The sequence below is a fragment of the Drosophila erecta genome, unplaced genomic scaffold (assembly GCF_003286155.1).
Source record: "Drosophila erecta strain 14021-0224.00,06,07 unplaced genomic scaffold, DereRS2 tig00000000-arrow-pilon, whole genome shotgun sequence".
Classification (NCBI taxonomy): domain Eukaryota; kingdom Metazoa; phylum Arthropoda; class Insecta; order Diptera; family Drosophilidae; genus Drosophila; species Drosophila erecta.
Window position 1 is genome coordinate 8,505,101 of NW_020825194.1, and position 19,075 is coordinate 8,524,175.

Here is a 19,075-nt window from a genome sequence, read left to right on the forward strand (position 1 = left end):
AGAAAAATTACAAAAAAAAAAATTTCTAAATTTGAATGCAGATTTACATTCCAAGTGCTTTCTAAAATATGCAGAACCCCCTGAACTCGAAAAATAGCCGAAGATGATAAATCATAGCTTAATCTTGGAGTCAAAGAAAAACGTGAACGTGAAACCGATAACAAATACCTAATCTCTCCTTGGCAACGAAGCGAGTAATCCGCCGGCGATGGAGCCGCGTTTCTAGCGGGCACCCCACCCGCAGATGAGCTTTTCGCTCTCGGTGAGAGGTGTACTCCTCTCCAGCGCACTCGCGAGAGAGCCAAAAGCTCGGCGGTCCGAAAAAGCCGACATATATATGCATATGTAAACGAGTGCCTCGGCCAGTTTGGTGCGGCGTCGAGTAGCGAGCGGTTGTGCAGAACAGAAGAGTTGGTAGCCGAGTCCAAGTAATTAGCAGCATGTATCACCTGAAGAGTCTGGCCCGCCAGGGCGCCCTCCGCCAGCAGGAGCTGGCCACGCTGGCTAAAGCCCTGCCCACGGCCGTGATGCAGTCGAGCCGTGGCTATGCCACCGAACATCAGATACCCGATCGCCTCAAGGATGTGCCCACCGCCAAGGATCCGCGCTTCTTTGACATGGTCGAGTACTTCTTCCATCGCGGCTGCCAAATCGCCGAGGAGTCGCTGGTGGACGACATGAAGGGCAAGCTGACCCGCGACGAGAAGAAGCAGAAGGTGAAGGGCATCCTCATGCTGATGCAGCCCTGCGACCACATCATCGAGATCGCCTTCCCCCTGCGCCGCGATGCCGGCAACTACGAGATGATCACCGGCTACCGTGCCCAGCACAGCACCCACAAGACGCCCACCAAGGGAGGCAAGTGTTGACCCAAGATAACCCAAGATATCATAGACAGAGCTCTACAATAAGGTAGATAGATACTCTATAGTATAATGCGACTTAAGAGGAACTTTAAAGGGATGCAAACGAAAAACCAAACCCACTAAAGTGCTATATTTCAAGAGACCACTAGATGATTCAGTTTCCCCTGCAAACCTGCAGCAAAAAGTGCAATTAACAAGCAGGTTTAAGGCTAAAATATGTCAGCACTTACTCCGGTTTTGAAAACCCTAGAACAGCAGTTGTTGCTCGATGCAAATCGATTTTTCCTTGGGCATTTCTGGCATTTCGTCTTGATTTTTCGAAGTTATGTAACCCAGTATGAGCCACACAGACCCCCTTTCCCCTGTTCCCCTTTTCCCCACGTTCTGCGCATGTACCGCCGCCTGTTTTGTTTACGTTTTAGCCGCCTCGGCCCCCCAATTCAACCCCTTTTTCTTTGGAGGGTTTTTAGGCCGCATTGCATAAGGCTCGGCCTTATGGTACTACACGTGTTTCCATTAGATTTCCAAACCCTTCAAGTGTGCCACCATTCAAAAACAGATGTACAATGCATAATATACTGTGCCCGCTTTTCGCACATTTTATTATTTTCGAGCTGGCAAATGTATTTCGATTCTTTCGCTGCTTGTTTTTGTTTGTTTTTCCTTTGGCTGGGTGCTATTTTTAATGAACTTTTGCTTGTGTTTTGCTTTCTAATTGAAATGAGAACACAGCACTGCACAGTGAGTCAAGTGCTGTATAAAAAGTAACGCCCCCAACCACAAAGAAAATATAAAAAAAAACACCTTGTTGTCAGGCCAAGAAAATTGTTTGTTTCGAATTCTGTTTTTTTTGGCTTCGTCTCACGTTATTAATTTAGAATCTGCTTGTTGCTTATCAAAAGCAAAAAGAGAAAAAAACACGACAAAAATATGTAGTGAAAAAAATTCGGCCAGGGAGTCTTATCTGACCTTGGTTATGCGCAAAAATAGAAAACAAAAGCAGCCAAAAAACGCTATGGCCCTACAATTTGTTGTTTACGATTATTGCCACGCTTCTTAGCACTTTATGATCTTGTTTTCGATCCATATTTCGATCGATCATGTGGCTTAGTTTGGGTCACCAAAAGTTGTGTAAACAGCCTGTTACTAAGTGAATCCACCTTATGGCTGGCCCGTTAATGATTCACTCAAATAGCGCTCTGCTATTTCAGTTGAAGGTGCTAAAAATTCCTATTCTATTTATTTACTTAGTACTAGATCAATGGACAGTGTTTAATGGCTACCATTTTGCGTTTGCGCTCCATGCTCTAATTAATGCTAATTCCCGCTGATGCATCTGCCATTTAGCTGTTAATTATTTAATGCGTTCTGCGTATGTACATACATCAAGTCCGGTCTCGAATTTCGGCAAAAATGCCACTTAAAAAAAAGCCGGCTCATGAATTTCGTTTCATTTGGTTCCCTGCCGAATGTTTAGTTGCTTGTGCCTCTGAAGAACTGGTTTCAATTTGCCTGGATTGTCTGTCCATTCGGCTTTGTTCACGTGATGGTCACGTTGTGCCAAAAAAAAGATCTGAACCAGAACTGGGAGTTTAGGATACATGCGTCATATGCTGTACCAGTGTGCTGTTTTTTATTTCAACCCATGGGGGTCCATTCAAAACCGATTTGATCTGGTCTACGACTATGGAACTTTCTACACATGTCGATGAACCGATCTACATTGATTGTCTAGGCAATTGAGGAGTCTGCTACAAGTGATGCATTCAAACGCGACGAAATACAAAACTGATAGTGTAAACCGGCCCTATCGCCAGTATATAATACATATTTATTATATGAGGCAACACTTGTCCACACAAGTGCACACTTTAGTTCAAGTAAATAGCGTTTCCCACAAGTACTTGGCAGTTATCTTATTGACAAACAAGTTCCGATTCGATTTGCTCCCCTCGAGAGTTGCACTCGAAAAATGCGTATGCAAATCGTTGTCAATTGTGTTAAACTTAAGGGGTTCCGATACTCAGCACCTGGAAAAACAAAAAAAAAAAAAAAAACAAACCTCTCCTCATTATCTAGTGCACAGCTAAACAGTTGATCACGATGGAATCGAAATGGCATGTTTTCGCTACTGAACTTTGCTGGGGGTGCGTCCATATCAGCGTCACTTCCGTTCTAGTCCCCAATCTTATCGAGCATAGAGATCTCAAGGCCCCCGAACAGAAAGATTTCGGAGCAGTATTTGTACTCGCCATTCTAATCATATGGCGTAGAATTCTGGTCAGCTGACCCGCTGAGGCAACCGGTTTGGTCTATACGAAAAACAAAAAGATCTTCGCCTGTTGCCAATGGCGCATACATATAGACTTCTATCCACACCTATAGACGTGGCTATATGGCACACACAGCCACACGATCGAGCCCCCAAATGTGTTATCGCACCGATTGTATAAGCAAGCCCAACTAGACTATATAGCTGGGTTCCAAAGATAGCTGCCTTAATAGATTCATTTTTGTATTGTTTTTCGAAAAGTATTTGGCAAAAAGCGAAAACAAGTCGCCTGATAAAGCCGGTTGTTGCTGCTTCTCTGGCATTTCTGCTGAATTTTTTCTTCTTTTTTTATGGTAAGCATAAGCGAAAAGAAAGGCGAAGACTGGGGCTTCGCCAAATAGAGAATCAAGATTCGCTGTCGTCAAGCGCTGTGGGTACAGTCAGCACCATTCTCAGCTGGACTTGGGCTTCGATTCGATATGACGGCTTGACTCAGCGGAAAGGCAAAGAGCAGACGCCGAATGCCCGGAAGAAAGGGGCTCCAGACTCAAAAAGTACCTATTATAATCGTTAGTTTGGCTGAAAGAACCTATAATAAGGGTCTTTTCTAAAAGAGAGAATTGTTCTTTCACACCCTGTGAATATAATCAACATAACACCAGCTCACTTATCTTAAATTTTATTATTATAAACCAAAGATTGTGTGCTGCTAGAGATTACAGATTCAGTAAGAGCCTAGAAGAACCTATTTTTAGGTTGTTTACAAGCATACGGATCATAATTCACTTACTTCAGTTGCGACAGGAAAATGTACTTTCAAATCAGACTGCCCCTTGAAAAACAATGATACTCAAATAAGTTTCAATCGGTACATAGTGAATTGTAATTTGTGAATTTGTGTACTCATCGTTTAGCTTGTTTATAAGTTCCAGTTCTACACAGCTGATAATGCCAATTCATTTCGAGTGCCAAAAACCATTTCAGATTTTGTTTTTTATGGGGAGAAACCTAAAGTTCGCTTTATTCATGGTCACTATCGGCTTGGCAACATGGCATTCAGTGTATTCGAAAGCACTAAGCTAATTTTGGATTTTATGATCTTGTTTTTGGGGGCTCGTCCCGGGGTTCTAATCGGGAAGTCATTAATTCACATAGTTCTTCACACAAATGTCTGTATAGAGGCCATTTGGTGGAACTTGCTCTTGCCAATAAAGCCGCAATTATGTTTATCGATCCATAAAAAGCGGGCACTTTGCTCTTTAAAGTTCTTACAATTGAACACGCTTATTAAATTCGAATTACAAGCAGAAAACTTTGGCTTATCTAATCGCGGCCTTACCAAAGATATCAACATTAAATGTGCCAAGCAAATAAAGATAAGACCAAAGGAGGGATTTTTATGGTTTCTGATACGGTTCTCTTGGGTCTGTTGCGTCATCTGCGAAAGGTTTCCCCACGTCTGCCAGATGCAATGATTTTGTTTTTAGGGCACGTGAATTGGTAAAGCAGCCAAGAAATGTTAGATTGTATCACCGGTTCGAGGAGAACTTTTGCTTTCTGCGAGGAATTCGTGTAGTTTGTCGTCTATTTTTGAATTTGTCTGTTGGATTTAGGCCAAAAATGAAAGCTGCAACAAGGTCGCCGAAAGTTCTGCACACCTGTCGTATACGTAATGTGCTTATGCAATTGTTTTCCCCTTGCAGGCATCCGTTTCTCGTTGGATGTGTCACGCGATGAGGTCAAAGCCCTGTCTGCCCTGATGACCTTCAAGTGCGCCTGCGTGGATGTGCCATTCGGCGGTGCCAAGGCTGGCCTGAAGATCAACCCCAAGGAGTACTCCGAGCACGAGCTGGAGAAGATCACCCGTCGCTTCACCCTTGAGTTGGCCAAGAAGGGCTTCATTGGACCCGGCGTCGATGTGCCCGCCCCCGACATGGGAACCGGCGAGCGCGAGATGTCCTGGATTGCCGATACTTATGCCAAGACCATCGGTCACCTGGACATCAATGCCCATGCCTGTGTCACCGGCAAGCCCATCAACCAGGGCGGCATCCACGGACGCGTCTCGGCCACCGGTCGCGGTGTCTTCCACGGCCTGGAGAACTTCATCAACGAGGCCAACTACATGAGCCAGATCGGTAAGTGTCGATTCATCGCTGTTAAATTATGAAAGAGCATCATCCTAATGGTCGTATCTCAATCCTTAGGCACCACTCCCGGCTGGGGCGGCAAGACCTTCATCGTCCAGGGCTTCGGAAACGTGGGCCTGCACACCACCCGCTATCTGACCCGCGCCGGTGCCACCTGCATCGGAGTCATTGAGCACGACGGCACTCTGTTCAACCCGGAGGGCATTGACCCCAAGCTGCTGGAGGACTACAAGAACGAGCACGGCACCATTGTGGGCTACCAGAACGCCAAGCCCTACGAGGGCGAGAACCTCATGTTCGAGAAGTGCGACATCTTCATTCCGGCTGCCGTCGAGAAGGTCATCACCAGCGAGAATGCCAACCGTATCCAAGCTAAGGTAATCTTCGAATTGATTATACCAAGAGAATCCTGTAAAAATGGTATATTTTCGTTTCGATATAGTTAATATTTAATTTTAATAAATTTTAGATCATTGCCGAGGCTGCCAACGGCCCCACCACCCCCGCTGCCGACAAGATCCTCATCGATCGCAACATCCTGGTCATCCCCGATCTGTACATCAACGCCGGCGGTGTCACCGTCTCCTTCTTCGAGTGGCTGAAGAACCTGAACCACGTCTCGTACGGTCGCCTGACCTTCAAGTATGAGCGCGAGTCCAACTACCATCTGCTCGGTAAGTTATATTATATCACTATTATTATCCAGAATAATAGGCTCTCGAAGGCACTTTCTACTCATCTCTCTATCTACCGAACTATCTATCGAAATAAGTTTATTTTGGCCCATTGATCATGGATAAGTTATGCTATTTATTTTAGTAAACAAAACCTTTCAGAATAGCGCTTGCTCTTTCGGCATTTGCTCTTCCCATATTGGTTTAGTACATCCGAATTTCGTTTCTCTTTAATTTACTTTCGATCCTATCCACCTACACTCAAAAATCAAACCATAACCAAGAGACTCTAAGATCGTAATTTAATTTTGAAGTATCATCTAAGTAATTCGTTGTTTATTCTTCTTCTTTTTCCGTTTCTCTATCAACAATGTAGCCTCAGTCCAACAGTCAATTGAAAGAATCATTAATGACGGTACATTCTGATTATTAATTCTTTTCGTTACCACCTATCCATCCTAAAGCCCAAGAAACTATTTCTACCTCATGTTTACCTCTTTTTGTAGTTAGTTTTGTTCTGTAACCATTATTCTGTGCATTTATTACTTGTTATTTCTGCTTTATCCAAACAAAAATTCTATATCATAATCATACTAATACTAGGAACCATCCAATCCTATGCTTTAATTCGGAATCTAATTTGGTGGCTTAAAACCTTGTCATATATGTCAATGTCGTCTTTTGAGCATGTGGCACTCTTAACTAATTGCTTTGTCCTTTTTCGTTTCCCCCATCGCTGTCTTCCTGCAGAATCCGTGCAAGAGTCCCTGGAGCGTCGTTTCGGCCGTGTGGGCGGTCGCATCCCCGTGACCCCATCCGAGTCGTTCCAGAAGCGCATCTCCGGCGCCTCCGAGAAGGACATCGTGCACTCCGGCCTGGACTACACCATGGAGCGCTCCGCCCGCGCCATCATGAAGACGGCCATGAAGTACAACCTGGGCCTGGACCTCAGAACCGCTGCCTATGTCAACTCCATTGAGAAGATCTTCACCACATACCGCGATGCCGGCCTGGCCTTCTAAGCCCGCTGAGTGTGCTGATTAGCCCCCAGACTCTTAACTAGTTAATTAAGCAATCGAACTCAAGAGCATAACTATTGCTATTGCTCCATGCACCGCCGTCTTAGATGAAAAGTCACAAAACCGAAATGCAAGAATCGTAATTTATATCTATGGCAATTGGAGCTGGCCGGAATAACTCTTTTAAAAAACAAACAAAAACAAAAGCCAACTTTCGCCCGTGTTTCGTATTAAGTTGAACAAGTTGCGAGCTTATTATTGTTGATTTTCTGTAATTTTTAAGTTAATGAGCGTCAAAGTGAAGCAATTGCATTTTCAATTATGTATCGCAACGTCTCGTACCGTCAAGTCACGTTTATCGTACGATCGCTCCGTTGCCGTAACATTAAAATAATCAAATATACACAAAACTAAACTCTAAACTCAACTCATTTTAATTGTCGATTGGAGTTGGTCACTTAGCTAATCACAATGGAATACAATTGTTAGTCTCAATAATAATCTACTTGTACGTAGTAACGTATATATCGCTGGATCGACTGGAATGTATAAAAAATATATGGTTCTATAATACTATAAGTACACTTTTGTGATTAAAAAACGCAGATACAGCGCAGCGTACGTGTGAGAATATCCGTGTCCGTATACAAATTGGAAGAGGTTTGATAATCGTTTAAAAAACTAGTGGACTACGAGCTACAGGGAAAGTATATCTCCGGGTCCGAGTGCATGTCAACGTTGTGCAATCTCCTGATAGCAGTAGTGAATCAAAGAACCAACGATTTCGGAAACAATTGCTGCTTCACATAGTCGTTGATCATCTCCATGAGCAGCTCGCGAGTGACTTTCGGATGCTGCAGCACATAGCCAAAGTCTTTCAGTTTCGTGTTATCCAAGTAGAGGTGCTTGTGCTGGAGCTGCTCCTCATCGAGGTAGGGTGTCAGCGGTGTGTTGTCGATGCCATTGCGCTGGCAAATCTCGGCCCAGGGTGCCATGTGCTTGTCGTTGATTTCACTGACGGTGTCCGTGGGATAAAGCTGGAAAATTCAAGTCAATGATTAACAATAAGCTGAAGCTTAGTGCGGCGATTAAAAGCTAACTTACTTTTGCCAAATTCGACATTACAAGGCCAAAGAAGTCCAAATTGATGTCGAAAATATCCACCAAAAGATTACTAATCGTGCCCTGCGTCGATGCTGAATCATCGCAGATGTTGTAGATCTGCCCGGCGGTCTTGGGACTCTGTGCCAATTGCCAAACGGCAGCGCACACGTCCGATACGTGCACCGTATTCAAACGCATGGCATCGTTCCACAGCAGCTTCATTGTCTCGTTGAGGTATTTGTAAATGGCAGCGATTATAATGCGCGGCACTGTGAACAGAAGGCAATGGGCGGTGGGGTCGGGTTTAACCCATGTGGTTTGTCAATTACATCAATTATCGGGTATCAGCGAAGAGGGACACTCACTCAAATAGCGCTTATCGCCAATGCCATAGACCACGGGCAAACGGACGACCGTATAACTGAGATCGTCAATGTTGGACAGTTCCTTCTCCACCTTCAGCTTCTGCTTGGCCACGCCCGTCCACGGATCCGACTTGCAATCCTCTTTTAGCGGCGTCTTCTCGCTGCTGTTCACACATCCGGAGCTGAGTTCCACGTAGCGTTTGACCCGCTGGTTAGCCGCCTCATTGGCGCAATTCAAGCTTAGCTTGAGGATACCCTCCTTGTAGACAGCATCATCCTGGTTGGCACGCGTCTCGGCCGCACAATTGATGACGATGTCCCAGGACCGGCCGGTGGTGGGGTGTGGCGCAAAAGCCGCCTTGCAAGAGGCTGTGGAAAAACAAAGGGGAGCGTCCTATAACCAGTTTAGGTGCAACTGCATTAGGGTGGCTCGATTTGGTAGCAAGATTGTACTTGGAAATTCCACATCCGATAGCCTTTTCCTGTTTCTATACGGTATAGACGGTTATAGAAGGTTATATCCGAAGACGTTGTGATCCGCATCCTGGTAGAACGAGCCACCCTAATGTAGCGTGATTACCTACCGGCGTTTATTAGGTTGGCGCTGCAGAACTCCACCCGATCGCTCTCGAAGACCCGCGTCTGCTCCTCGTTCAGCCAAGCCATCTGCGGAGGGGTCTTATCGGCCAGTCGTATTTCCTGCGCCAGTTCATTGTCCAGCAGATAAGTGGCCAAGTTGCGTCCAATGAAGCCGCAGCCTGCGGGAAGAGGAAGAGCAGCGATGCTGATAAGCGGAAGTGCGGAGCGGGGGTATGAGGAAAGACGAGGATGCCGTGCGGCCCCTTACCACCCAAAATCAGAACAGACGGCTTCTCAGACATGCTGCAGGCGCGAGACGGACAACCGGAATGCGAATGAGTCAAGTTGAAAGATATATATTTGTTAGCGGTTGGAATGGCTTTGTTGTTTTGTTTGGCTGTATTTCTGGTGTGACCGCCCCGTGCCATTGTCGATACAACAAGTCCCTTCGATACTCCGCATGCTGGTCACACTATGGCGCCAGACTCAAACCTCGTTTAATGTCCTTCAATTAGCGTCGGTCGCTTGGCCTATTTATACAGACCAGAATCAAGTACCACTTTACGTGCTACTCCTTAGGGTTAAAGTGCCAACAAATTACCCTTGCTACTCTACCCTTTAACCGCTGTCATCAGGGAGAGTAATTTTGCAACATTGCGTTTCTTTCGAAATTTGTAGGTTATAAGGTACCAAATAGAGTTGCCAAGCTCACCCTGCTAAACTATCGGCACATAATCCTTTGGGATCAATGACCTGGTCACGCTGTCAAAAGTCACATTATAATCGTCCATTTTGGACAAAATCGTCGAACAGACCGGAACTCAAACTTTTCCTCCCAAAACGGTAAGACTTTTTAAATATATGTACGTATCTGAACCATACCAGCCTTAAAAAGTGCTTTAAAGAACTTAGCGAGCAACATGCCAGGAGTTACAGTGAAGGATATCGATCAGCACGTTCTGACCAAAACTATGGCAGATTTTCTTAAAAAATCCGGAAAACTTGCTGTGCCGGAAATGGCTGTCTACGTAAAGACGGGCAAGTTCAAGGAGACTGCTCCGACCGACGACGATTGGTTCTTTATTCGATGTGCCTCCATCATGAGACACCTTTACCTGCGCAGTCCTTCCGGGGTTGCCGCCTTCACCAAGATCTACGGCGGACGCATGCGCAACGGAGTCCATCCGTCCAAGTACTGTCGCTCATCGGATGGCTGCATTCGCAAGGTGAATGGGAAATGGGTTAGGTTAAATTTAATATTACATATGTAGTATATGTATCTGAACAGGCTCTTCAAGCTTTGGAAGCTGCTCACATGGTGGAGAGGCATCCGGATGGTGGTCGTAAGCTGACTTCCCTAGGACAACGTGACTTGGACCGCATAGCCAACAAAATTGTGGCCAAACAGCAAGAAGCCATTCCATCAGTTCCTATTATTATCACTACCTAAGATTCGAATACTCAACATGAAACCACGAAAGAGCAACTTTAAGTGCCTTGGACTTTGTCGATGACATATTTTCAATACATTCTCAATAAAGCGACACGCTAACACTAATGCTAAAATAACAATACTTAAATTAATGTTTTGACACTTTATTTTTGGCACAAACAAGCCGAATATTAAGAATTCAATTTTAAAATGTTAACTAGTCCACAAATCTCCCGATTTCTGGTTGCCAGGAGCTCTGAAACCACGAACTATTACCTCGGCCTGCCACCAACCGCTGGTTTCACTTGCTGCCTTCAAAAGGTCTTGCTCTTCATTAGTCTTGCTAACGTCTGCCCCAGATTTATCTAGATTCAGCAGGCCAAGATCCTGGTAAATGTCCATCTCCTTGCAGCAGCGTAATTCATTCTGTGTGTTCTCGCTGCAATGCAGAAGATGCAGATGTATGTTCTTGCAGCTGCGCGGCAGTTTGCTGGATACATGCTTGGGGATTAGATTGCCGAAGTCACAAGGAACGATGTCCGTAAGGAGTTCTATTTCCAGAAACACATTGGTGGTATTCAGTTCGGTGGAGAAGAGCGTGTACAGCTCCTCGCAGGTGAGCAGGCGGAGCAGCGCTTGGTTAATGCGACCTTCGGGCAGGGCATGGTGGTCGCAATAGTGATCTCTGGATATGGAATCATGTGGTATGTGCAGGGTGTAGGCCTCCGAGGGCATGAACGTATTGTTGCCAAACAGAAATCGGAGGCTCTTCACTTTAGAGCTCCCAAAGGCTTGTCGGATGATCTGCAGGCGAGAACAGGTTAATAAAGACCAAATAAAGTCCTGGATGTAAGAGGAAACGCACCTCTCTCATGTCACTAATGGATTTCTTGGTTGCCTTTGCCTTGGAGCGCTGCTGGTTGCGTTGATAGTGGGCAAATGACTCCTGAGCCTCGGATTCACCCGATTTATCTGCATCTGACCATTTATCCACATAATATTTGTATGTTTTGTACACGAAGGGGATTTGCCGGCGTTGGTAGAGCAAGAAGTCCAGGATGCCATTTACGAACTCCGCTGTTGCTCCACTGGTCAGAACCTCAATATTATCCAATCTGATCTCCACATTCTTGATATTTTGATCCATTAAAGAGCCGAAATAAAACAAATTTAAACAAATGCTCTTTTCGAACTAATTGCAAGCGTTGCCAGACAGTAACATTCAGATTGTTTACAGTAATCGATAAGTATATGAAAACAGTGACTTTTAAAAATAGTTTTTCAGAGCATAAATAAATTTTTATTTTGGTTGTAAGCTATTGCGTTTATAAAAATCTGACTGTTTAAGCATTTCCTGCCTTTTTCACTTTTCACGTTTTTAAAAATATTTTTTTCACCTCTAGAGTTGCCAGACGTTCATGGTTCGAGAGTACGGTAACATAGCAAATGCGAATGACTAGTAATTTTGTTGCCGACAATAAAGTGTAAAAAGTTCATCAAACGTTCGGGCAAGCAGCAAGCACAAATACGAAATGGTAAGAAATCACCTCCAGAAAACCCTGAACCCATATACGATCGATAACCACATATTTGCAGGGACAAAACCAATCGGCCCAAGGGGGAGCTGGCGACAAGAAAGATGACAAGGATAAAAAGAAGAAGTACGAGCCTCCAATCCCGACGCGCGTTGGCAAGAAGAAGAGGCGCGCAAAGGGTCCGGATGCAGCCATGAAGCTGCCCCAGGTTACGCCCCACACCCGCTGCCGCCTTAAGCTGCTCAAGCTGGAGCGCATTAAGGACTACCTGATGATGGAGGACGAGTTCATCCGCAACCAGGAGCGCCTGAAACCCCAGGACGAGAAGAACGAGGAGGAGCGCTCCAAGGTCGACGACCTGCGCGGCACCCCCATGTCCGTGGGCAACCTGGAGGAGATAATCGACGACAACCACGCCATCGTGTCCACATCGGTGGGCTCCGAGCACTATGTCAGCATCCTGTCCTTTGTGGACAAGGATCAGCTGGAACCAGGCTGCTCAGTGCTGCTTAACCACAAAGTGCACGCTGTGGTCGGAGTTCTCAGCGACGACACCGATCCAATGGTCACGGTGATGAAACTAGAAAAGGCCCCGCAGGAGACTTACGCAGATATCGGTGGATTGGACACTCAGATCCAGGAGATCAAGGAGTCTGTCGAGCTGCCGCTGACCCATCCCGAGTACTACGAGGAGATGGGCATCAAGCCTCCCAAGGGCGTCATCCTATATGGGCCTCCTGGAACGGGCAAGACCCTGCTGGCCAAGGCTGTGGCCAACCAGACCTCGGCCACTTTCCTGCGAGTTGTGGGCTCAGAGTTGATCCAGAAGTACCTGGGAGACGGACCCAAGCTAGTGCGTGAGCTCTTCCGTGTGGCTGAGGAGCACGCTCCATCTATTGTGTTCATCGATGAAATCGATGCAGTGGGCACAAAGCGCTACGATTCAAATTCTGGTGGCGAGCGGGAGATTCAGCGTACCATGTTGGAGCTACTGAACCAGCTGGATGGTTTCGATTCACGCGGCGATGTCAAGGTTATCATGGCCACCAATCGTATCGAGACCCTGGACCCGGCGCTAATTCGTCCCGGTCGTATTGACCGCAAGATCGAGTTCCCGCTGCCCGATGAGAAGACCAAGCGCCGCATCTTTACCATCCACACATCGCGCATGACGCTGGCCGAGGATGTGAACCTCAGCGAACTGATCATGGCCAAGGATGATCTATCCGGCGCCGACATCAAGGCCATCTGCACAGAGGCCGGTTTGATGGCGCTGCGGGAGCGCCGCATGAAGGTGACCAACGAGGACTTCAAGAAATCAAAGGAGAGCGTCTTGTATCGGAAGAAGGAGGGCACGCCCGAGGGTCTTTATTTATAAGTCGCGCGAAGATATACTTTCAGTTAATTTTGATAATTCCCAAACACATGCATTAAACCACATTAACACTAGAATCGCTTCCCGATGTGAATAAATTCGTAGTTGCCGGGAGTTGCTGTGCGAGTTTTCCCAGGAGGTCGTCCACATAGGTCCTTTGTTTTTCGGATATCACGTTGAGTGGAGCGCCCTGATGCTCCAAGTATTTGAAGTGTGCTTTATCTGTTGCATCTGACAGCTTGAGTTTTTGGTAGGCCTCTTGTTCTGCATTCCATTCTAAACGTTCTGCTCCCGCACTTTTAATGGTTTCGTAGAAGGCACTTAGTTTGGCCAGTTCAAACCCGGTTTTGAAGCCATTTTCAAAGCCTTCATCGAAGCTGTCTTGGAAGACCTTTTCCCTGCCATCGGCAACGCCATCTGCATAGCTGATCTTGAAAGGGAAAGGGTATTTCTGAGTCGTATTTTCCCGAAAATGAAAGCCAGCTGATTTTATCATGAAAGCTGGCCACGCCAAATTCATTTTAAACTCACCTTTGCCACTTTTTCCTGCACACGATGATAATTTGTAGCGCTGATGTCTTTAAACTCAGTTTCATCGTCCGAATCCCCAAGTGCCGACATTATTTTGATCCAGAATATTAAATCAGGCAGAAGTAAAGATTTAATAACAAACAAAACGAGTGTTTCCTATAACAGGTGTGACCGGGTTTTATATGCCAAATATTACCATTTCATAAACAAAACTACGGAAAATCTTTACAGAATCTTATAGTCATTTATAAAAACATTGCGTTTAAAAAGAAAATAAGTTTTTAAGTGCTGGATTTGGATATAATACATTTTTAAACCCCATCCCGTCTCAGCAATTCAAATTTCGCGCCACTAAGAGCCTAATAATTTGCAGCACTGACTATTTTAAATTTGAAAATTTTCGGTTATAGTCAGCTCAGGGCATTCAGTCGAAACTTGGAAATAGCACGCACAATGGTTGTGGGCGTCTTTCCACTAGGAAAACTAGCTTTACTTGCCATTAAGCACATTAGCAAGCCCATTGGCAATCTTATCAAGCAAACGGCCAAAAAGAATCAGTCATTCAAAGCCCTGGTAGTTGCTCCCCCAGCGAGATGTAAGTAAAATGCGTGGAATGCCGACTAATATTAATATAACCATTATAATGTTCAGTATACCACGTAATTGATGTTCGCTCCAAGATGTGGATGCTGGGACTTGGACAACCCCGTCTTATTCCGCCCCTAACTGACGCGATGACTATTCAAATGGGTAGCGAAATCCTGGGCGAAATGATCATCTTCATTATTGGCGCCACGCTGATTGTGGGGGAGTTCAAAAGGTTTGCAAGCCTCGATTATCCACAAAGAATCTGTTTATTTTCAAATACGTTTTTAGGCAAGCCAAGAACGACAGGTTGAAGCACGAAAAACACAGATTAAATCGGGAGAAGCTGGAGGAAAGAATTGGGGACCTCACCAACAAGGTCAGCCGCCAGTCCAAGGAAATCCATCAGCTGAGGACCAAGTTGGGGAGCAGGGAAACCCATAAGGCAGATAGCAATACGGGGGACTTGGAATGTAACTGAACTGGCGTGGAAATGTCAGTCGCCTTTATATTCGTGAAAAATTTTATGTTAGGCACAATGGTGATCGGCAGTTTTCCAATTGGAAAACTATTCATTCATGGCGTGAAACGGATTAGCAAGCCATTTGGAGACCTTCTAATATGGATGGGCAAGCATCATCCCTTCATCCGGCGCTATGTCATCATTCCGCCGGCCCAGCTTTACAACACCTTTGAGGTCCGTACCAAGCTCCATATGCTTCGATTGAAACAGCCCAGGCGGATTCCACGCCTCTCCACTCCGATCGCCACAAGATTGGGCGCTGATATGCTGAGCGAGGCCTTTGTGTTTGGCATTGGCATAGGTCTCATATACTATGAGGTTTCAAAGTGCGAACTAGTTGAAATGTTTTAAACAATTTTTGTTTCTATAAAGTGATTTGTTTTTTATAGAACATATGAAAAAACTCTGAAACAAAACCAGGAGATTGACGATCAGAAGAGAGCTCTAGATGAGTGCGTGGACTGTATCAGTGCGGATGTGGAGCGGAACCAAAGGGACATCAATTGGATTAGGACAGCCCTGAAAAACGTGGGGAAATAAGGATTTCTTTTTGTATAATTTTATATCGACTGTCGAGATCGCTTTCAAATCGGTGACGATTATTCAATTATGTAATTAAATAAATACAAAGGTAGTTGCCAAGTTCGTTTTATCGAGAGTGCCCTGTTACTTACGGTTAAATGAGTAGATTCGAATTGTCATCACTAAGAGATGGCCTATCGTGCATCACTGCGCACACCGCTTCCTCGTACACATCTCTAATTTTGCAGGAATATTTTGTAATAGTTATTAGTAAGAAGGTAAAACTATGGTTATTGGCGTCTTCCCGGCGGCCAAGCTCGGCATCTTGGCCATCAAGCAAGTCAGCAAGCCGATAGCCAACGTGATCAAGTCCAATGCCAAGTCGAGCCCCTTCTTCAGGAAATACATTTGCATGCCGCCCGCGCAGTGTAAGTGGTGCGATTTGATTACATGAGATTACGGGCTTTAATCCCACATTTTCAGTCTACAACTGGGTGGAGGTGAAGACCAAAATGTGGGCCCTGAACATGGGTGGTCGCGTTAATGTTCCTCCGCTGAACGAGGCAATGGCCATTGAACTGGGAGCCAATCTGCTGGGCGAGTTCATCATATTCTCCATCGGAGCCGGTCTTCTGATTTTCGAGTACTCACGGTAGGTAAATAGGGCTCCCTAGTCGTTTCAGAGCTATATTCATCCACCCATCTTTCAGTCAAACCATCAAGGAGAACAAGAAAAACGAGATGGCGCAATCGGAAAAAATGGCACTGACCAACATGCTGACGGAGATGAACTTTCGGCTGGAGCGACAAGATGCCCAGATACGGGAAATGACCCGAGTGCTGGCTGATCTAGGTTCCATTACCGCCCAATCGAAAAAGAGTATAACGTAATCATATACCAAATCCTTGCAGATTCGCGAAACATTTTCCAGTGGCACAAAGAGCCCATTCAGGAATACGTGCCCTTCGATCCCGACACGCCGGACCAGAGCGCCAGCGCCAGAAATCCGAAAAAGTTCGACAGCTTATATGACCCACAAGGCGGTATGGCCTTCCGAGCCCTGCACTTCCTGGACACGCAGATCTTCGTGGACGGACGCAACCGCAAGGCCAAGGAGGCTCTCAAACACCTGGATGAGGTGGCCGTGCAGCTGGAGCAGTCCTTGGGAGAGGCTGCCACCGTTGCCGCCGCCAGTTCACTGCCCACGAAAACAGCAGAGCTTTGACCCAATCGGCAGCTGGAGCAGGATCTGGCCCTGCTCATGATGGCAGTGGCGATGGAGGAACAGTGAGGCTGCCCGCTTGTACACATTCAACCTGCAGACCATTTCATCAGTGCTAGTTATGATCAAATCGCGTGTTACCATTTCTTACTTTAAGTATAAAAGTCAATAGTATTCGATAACTATTTGACGTTTGTAGTTATATTTATTAATTTTTATTGTTACCGCAGACAAACAACTAAAGAGATGCAAAACAGTGTACAAGATGAGTGTATAAAGTGATGGATGGGTTTACTCCTGGCAGACTAGGTCCTGGAGCTGTCGCAGTTCCTCTCCAGGCGGCAGAAGATCGCCCAGATAATCGCAAAACGAGTTACAGATGGCATACAGACTGCGGCGCACTCCACATCGAAGCACGTTGAAACTGGAGCTGGGCGCTCTAATGTTGCCTATCACGCTGCTTAGCTTGTCCAGTTCATTGCGCAGCTTGTTGATCGCTTTGATGATAGCCGGCAAATCGCTCTGCACCACTCCATATGGATCCTCTTTGAGCGAGGCAGCGCAAACCTGAGCCAGAGCCTGCGTCAAATACACAACAGGCAGGGAGTTGGCCAGCAGAAACGTTGTCTTGGAACCTTCGGGTTCCTTGAAGAAGTACACAATGCCGGGAACTCGCTGTAGCAACCGTTGTAGGGACTGCTCCAACTGCCTGGATACGCGCTCACACCAGTTAGGAACATGTCGGATGCCATCCGCTGGACGATCGAACGCATCCTCACGCGTGGGCGACACAATTGGTCGGATGCCGTGGATCTGATTGTATTGCCGCAGCAACACCTTCTCGGCCATCAAGCTAGCAGTAAGCGATTCGGTTATCTTCGGCATTGGCAGACTCTGGGCGCCTTTGAGTACACTTATCTTCTGCATGGACTCGGTTAGTTCTTCGGTAAAGCTGCCGAGAATACTCAAGCACTGGTCACAGAGAGAGCGCCAGTTTGCTGGCCGGTTGCCCGGCTCGGTCAGCTGAAATATCTCTGCCCGTTGTGCCGAATTCTTTCGCAACGCCAGCTTGTAGAAAAAATGGGCAGCAAGGCACTGCACCACATACACATTGAAGACTCCCAGTCCTGCTACCAAAGTTATATCTTGTTCATGGGCAAACGCAGCTCGCGGTTTACTTACTACCAGGGGCAAATCCTCCGAGAGCAGAATACCGTAGAAGCAACGCATGAGGTGCATGTTACTCAGAATCTGGGCGGTCAGCATATAGCCGTAGAAAATAAGGCGCACATTGGTGGCTACTCCGAAGAATCCTTCCAGTCGCTCGTCCATGTCCACAGAGAGAATGTGACTAAGTTTGTGGCATATCATGGGTCCGAAGAGCCAAAAGACGGCGGTGTAGCTGAGTGTGGGCAGCAGTGATCTTACTAGAGATTTGGCCAAACTGCCGTAAAGTAGTTCGCGCATCTTCTCCGCCCGCGACTGATCAACGATGGGGAATTCAATTGAGATCTCCTGGCGCATGTGAACAGAGACAAAGTGGTAGCAGCCGGCGGTCATGCCGATGCCCAGTAGATAGACATGGTATGCACTAATGCAATCCTGGCCATAGCACTTGTATCTCAGATGTCTTGGGACAAAAGGAAACGTAAGTATTTACCGAATTCACCCCACTCTAGGTATACTTACTGATAGTCTGTGTGCAGATAGCCCGTGTACAGCCAGGCGGTCAGCAGACCCACCATAAGATGGGCGCCCAGAAAGAGTAACTTGCGTGGGCCGTAATGCAGGAGCCAGCGAAACCGGGTTGGGCAGTAGGGCCGCTCCGACAGGTGCTGCTGGCACAGGACCACTCCGTAGAACACTACGGATGCTACCAGCGGGATGCTGGCAAACCAGGTGTACCAACTGGCTACCAGACGCAGTGTTCCCGTCACCCAGGCGAGTGGATGCAACAGTTGGAAGTTCACAAACAGCAGGAACACGGTGAGCAGCAGGAATTGGATGGCCACGCTGAGGAGCACGGCGCGCAGGCAGCGGCCGAGCAGCAAGAGCTTGCAAGCGTTGCTGGAGGAGCTGGCAGACATGTTTCCGATCCGAACTGCTAGACCATCGAGGTATCCCCAATAATTTGTTTTAATTATATTATTTTATAATTGATTTCACGAGTTATTGCAAATATTCGACGGTTGCCGGCAACGCGCGCGTTGTTGCACTTTTCAGTGTGACCGTGCGCAGAAGCTGGAGCTCTCTGTAATCGAAAACTGTATTGATGTTAGTAGTGAGTAGCCCTAATGAAAAACGGTTTTTTGAAAAACAT

General features: G+C 46.4%; 10 protein-coding genes across 12 annotated transcripts; 6 read left to right on the top strand and 4 right to left on the bottom strand.

Annotated features, from left to right (window-relative positions):
* The first annotated feature begins 347 nt into the window (after nucleotides 1–347).
* Nucleotides 348–7,403, top strand: LOC6555203 (glutamate dehydrogenase, mitochondrial). 2 transcript variants are annotated; one of them, XM_001982035.3, is made up of 6 exons: nucleotides 348–858; nucleotides 4,842–5,276; nucleotides 5,346–5,665; nucleotides 5,758–5,962; nucleotides 6,339–6,377; nucleotides 6,713–7,403. In XM_001982035.3, the coding sequence occupies exons 1-6, from the start codon at nucleotides 441–443 to the stop codon at nucleotides 6,982–6,984; spliced, it is 1,689 nt and encodes a 562-aa protein (XP_001982071.1). In that variant the 5' UTR covers nucleotides 348–440; the 3' UTR covers nucleotides 6,985–7,403. The 2 variants fall into 2 exon arrangements, with proteins under 2 accessions (XP_001982071.1, XP_015009308.1); XM_015153822.2 differs by lacking the exon at nucleotides 6,339–6,377.
* LOC6555204 lies at nucleotides 7,393–9,470 on the bottom strand. Its single transcript, XM_001982036.3, has 5 exons — nucleotides 9,298–9,470; nucleotides 9,035–9,208; nucleotides 8,451–8,819; nucleotides 8,086–8,354; nucleotides 7,393–8,018 (listed from the first exon to the last, which is right to left on the bottom strand). Exons 1-5 carry the CDS (start codon nucleotides 9,455–9,457, stop codon nucleotides 7,749–7,751), a joined length of 1,242 nt encoding a protein of 413 aa, XP_001982072.2. The 5' UTR covers nucleotides 9,458–9,470; the 3' UTR covers nucleotides 7,393–7,748.
* A 323-nt stretch (nucleotides 9,471–9,793) lies between these two features.
* Nucleotides 9,794–10,592, top strand: LOC6555205 (40S ribosomal protein S19b). Of its 2 annotated transcripts, none has more exons than XM_001982037.2 (3): nucleotides 9,794–9,872; nucleotides 9,935–10,255; nucleotides 10,318–10,592. In XM_001982037.2, the coding sequence occupies exons 2-3, from the start codon at nucleotides 9,950–9,952 to the stop codon at nucleotides 10,477–10,479; spliced, it is 468 nt and encodes a 155-aa protein (XP_001982073.1). In that variant the 5' UTR covers nucleotides 9,794–9,872; nucleotides 9,935–9,949; the 3' UTR covers nucleotides 10,480–10,592. The 2 variants fall into 2 exon arrangements, with proteins under 2 accessions (XP_001982073.1, XP_026836650.1); XM_026980849.1 differs by having other exon boundaries at nucleotides 9,800–9,872; nucleotides 9,925–10,255.
* A 16-nt stretch (nucleotides 10,593–10,608) lies between these two features.
* On the bottom strand, nucleotides 10,609–11,717 carry LOC6555206. Its single transcript, XM_001982038.3, has 2 exons — nucleotides 11,327–11,717; nucleotides 10,609–11,265 (listed from the first exon to the last, which is right to left on the bottom strand). The coding sequence occupies exons 1-2, from the start codon at nucleotides 11,606–11,608 to the stop codon at nucleotides 10,675–10,677; spliced, it is 873 nt and encodes a 290-aa protein (XP_001982074.1). The 5' UTR covers nucleotides 11,609–11,717; the 3' UTR covers nucleotides 10,609–10,674.
* Nucleotides 11,718–11,762: 45 nt separating this feature from the next.
* On the top strand, nucleotides 11,763–13,448 carry LOC6555207 (26S proteasome regulatory subunit 4). The gene is made up of 2 exons (XM_001982039.3): nucleotides 11,763–11,996; nucleotides 12,058–13,448. The coding sequence occupies exons 1-2, from the start codon at nucleotides 11,994–11,996 to the stop codon at nucleotides 13,372–13,374; spliced, it is 1,320 nt and encodes a 439-aa protein (XP_001982075.1). The 5' UTR covers nucleotides 11,763–11,993; the 3' UTR covers nucleotides 13,375–13,448.
* LOC6555208 lies at nucleotides 13,328–14,116 on the bottom strand. The gene is made up of 2 exons (XM_001982040.3): nucleotides 13,903–14,116; nucleotides 13,328–13,801 (listed from the first exon to the last, which is right to left on the bottom strand). The coding sequence occupies exons 1-2, from the start codon at nucleotides 13,990–13,992 to the stop codon at nucleotides 13,427–13,429; spliced, it is 465 nt and encodes a 154-aa protein (XP_001982076.1). The 5' UTR covers nucleotides 13,993–14,116; the 3' UTR covers nucleotides 13,328–13,426.
* A 201-nt stretch (nucleotides 14,117–14,317) lies between these two features.
* On the top strand, nucleotides 14,318–15,657 carry LOC6555305 (putative OPA3-like protein CG43998). Its single transcript, XM_026983534.1, has 4 exons — nucleotides 14,318–14,497; nucleotides 14,554–14,722; nucleotides 14,779–15,336; nucleotides 15,400–15,657. Exons 3-4 carry the CDS (start codon nucleotides 14,981–14,983, stop codon nucleotides 15,548–15,550), a joined length of 507 nt encoding a protein of 168 aa, XP_026839335.1. The 5' UTR covers nucleotides 14,318–14,497; nucleotides 14,554–14,722; nucleotides 14,779–14,980; the 3' UTR covers nucleotides 15,551–15,657.
* On the top strand, nucleotides 14,336–15,336 carry LOC6555209 (putative OPA3-like protein CG13603). The gene is made up of 3 exons (XM_001982041.3): nucleotides 14,336–14,497; nucleotides 14,554–14,722; nucleotides 14,779–15,336. The coding sequence occupies exons 1-3, from the start codon at nucleotides 14,356–14,358 to the stop codon at nucleotides 14,966–14,968; spliced, it is 501 nt and encodes a 166-aa protein (XP_001982077.1). The 5' UTR covers nucleotides 14,336–14,355; the 3' UTR covers nucleotides 14,969–15,336.
* Nucleotides 15,658–15,713: 56 nt separating the features above from the next.
* LOC6555306 (putative OPA3-like protein CG13603) lies at nucleotides 15,714–17,015 on the top strand. The gene is made up of 4 exons (XM_026983954.1): nucleotides 15,714–15,960; nucleotides 16,016–16,184; nucleotides 16,243–16,385; nucleotides 16,445–17,015. The coding sequence occupies exons 1-4, from the start codon at nucleotides 15,819–15,821 to the stop codon at nucleotides 16,756–16,758; spliced, it is 768 nt and encodes a 255-aa protein (XP_026839755.1). The 5' UTR covers nucleotides 15,714–15,818; the 3' UTR covers nucleotides 16,759–17,015.
* On the bottom strand, nucleotides 16,955–19,019 carry LOC6555307 (nucleoporin Ndc1). The gene is made up of 2 exons (XM_001982044.3): nucleotides 18,445–19,019; nucleotides 16,955–18,385 (listed from the first exon to the last, which is right to left on the bottom strand). The coding sequence occupies exons 1-2, from the start codon at nucleotides 18,840–18,842 to the stop codon at nucleotides 17,047–17,049; spliced, it is 1,737 nt and encodes a 578-aa protein (XP_001982080.1). The 5' UTR covers nucleotides 18,843–19,019; the 3' UTR covers nucleotides 16,955–17,046.
* Between the last annotated feature and the right edge of the window lie 56 nt (nucleotides 19,020–19,075).

Coding starts and splice junctions, on each gene's coding strand:
- LOC6555205 (XM_001982037.2), top strand. CDS start 9,950: ATGCCAGGAGTTACAGTGAAGGATATCGATCAGCACGTTCTGACCAAA. Junction 10,256..10,317: donor CGGATGGCTGCATTCGCAAG/GTGAATGGGAAA, acceptor GTATCTGAACAG/GCTCTTCAAGCTTTGGAAGC.
- LOC6555307 (XM_001982044.3), bottom strand. CDS start 18,842: ATGTCTGCCAGCTCCTCCAGCAACGCTTGCAAGCTCTTGCTGCTCGGC. Junction 18,386..18,444: donor TATCTGCACACAGACTATCA/GTAAGTATACCT, acceptor TTTTGTCCCAAG/ACATCTGAGATACAAGTGCT.
- LOC6555209 (XM_001982041.3), top strand. CDS start 14,356: ATGGTTGTGGGCGTCTTTCCACTAGGAAAACTAGCTTTACTTGCCATT. Junction 14,498..14,553: donor AGTTGCTCCCCCAGCGAGAT/GTAAGTAAAATG, acceptor TATAATGTTCAG/TATACCACGTAATTGATGTT. Junction 14,723..14,778: donor ATTGTGGGGGAGTTCAAAAG/GTTTGCAAGCCT, acceptor ATACGTTTTTAG/GCAAGCCAAGAACGACAGGT.
- LOC6555208 (XM_001982040.3), bottom strand. CDS start 13,992: ATGTCGGCACTTGGGGATTCGGACGATGAAACTGAGTTTAAAGACATC. Junction 13,802..13,902: donor TGCAGGAAAAAGTGGCAAAG/GTGAGTTTAAAA, acceptor TTCCCTTTCAAG/ATCAGCTATGCAGATGGCGT.
- LOC6555305 (XM_026983534.1), top strand. CDS start 14,981: ATGTCAGTCGCCTTTATATTCGTGAAAAATTTTATGTTAGGCACAATG. Junction 15,337..15,399: donor ATATACTATGAGGTTTCAAA/GTGCGAACTAGT, acceptor TGTTTTTTATAG/AACATATGAAAAAACTCTGA.
- LOC6555204 (XM_001982036.3), bottom strand. CDS start 9,457: ATGGCACGGGGCGGTCACACCAGAAATACAGCCAAACAAAACAACAAA. Junction 8,355..8,450: donor TGGCGATAAGCGCTATTTGA/GTGAGTGTCCCT, acceptor TTCTGTTCACAG/TGCCGCGCATTATAATCGCT. Junction 8,019..8,085: donor TAATGTCGAATTTGGCAAAA/GTAAGTTAGCTT, acceptor TGAATTTTCCAG/CTTTATCCCACGGACACCGT.
- LOC6555203 (XM_001982035.3), top strand. CDS start 441: ATGTATCACCTGAAGAGTCTGGCCCGCCAGGGCGCCCTCCGCCAGCAG. Junction 5,963..6,338: donor GTCCAACTACCATCTGCTCG/GTAAGTTATATT, acceptor TCAACAATGTAG/CCTCAGTCCAACAGTCAATT. Junction 6,378..6,712: donor TGAAAGAATCATTAATGACG/GTACATTCTGAT, acceptor GTCTTCCTGCAG/AATCCGTGCAAGAGTCCCTG.
- LOC6555306 (XM_026983954.1), top strand. CDS start 15,819: ATGGTTATTGGCGTCTTCCCGGCGGCCAAGCTCGGCATCTTGGCCATC. Junction 15,961..16,015: donor TTGCATGCCGCCCGCGCAGT/GTAAGTGGTGCG, acceptor CCACATTTTCAG/TCTACAACTGGGTGGAGGTG. Junction 16,185..16,242: donor CTGATTTTCGAGTACTCACG/GTAGGTAAATAG, acceptor CCCATCTTTCAG/TCAAACCATCAAGGAGAACA.
- LOC6555206 (XM_001982038.3), bottom strand. CDS start 11,608: ATGGATCAAAATATCAAGAATGTGGAGATCAGATTGGATAATATTGAG. Junction 11,266..11,326: donor CCATTAGTGACATGAGAGAG/GTGCGTTTCCTC, acceptor TCTCGCCTGCAG/ATCATCCGACAAGCCTTTGG.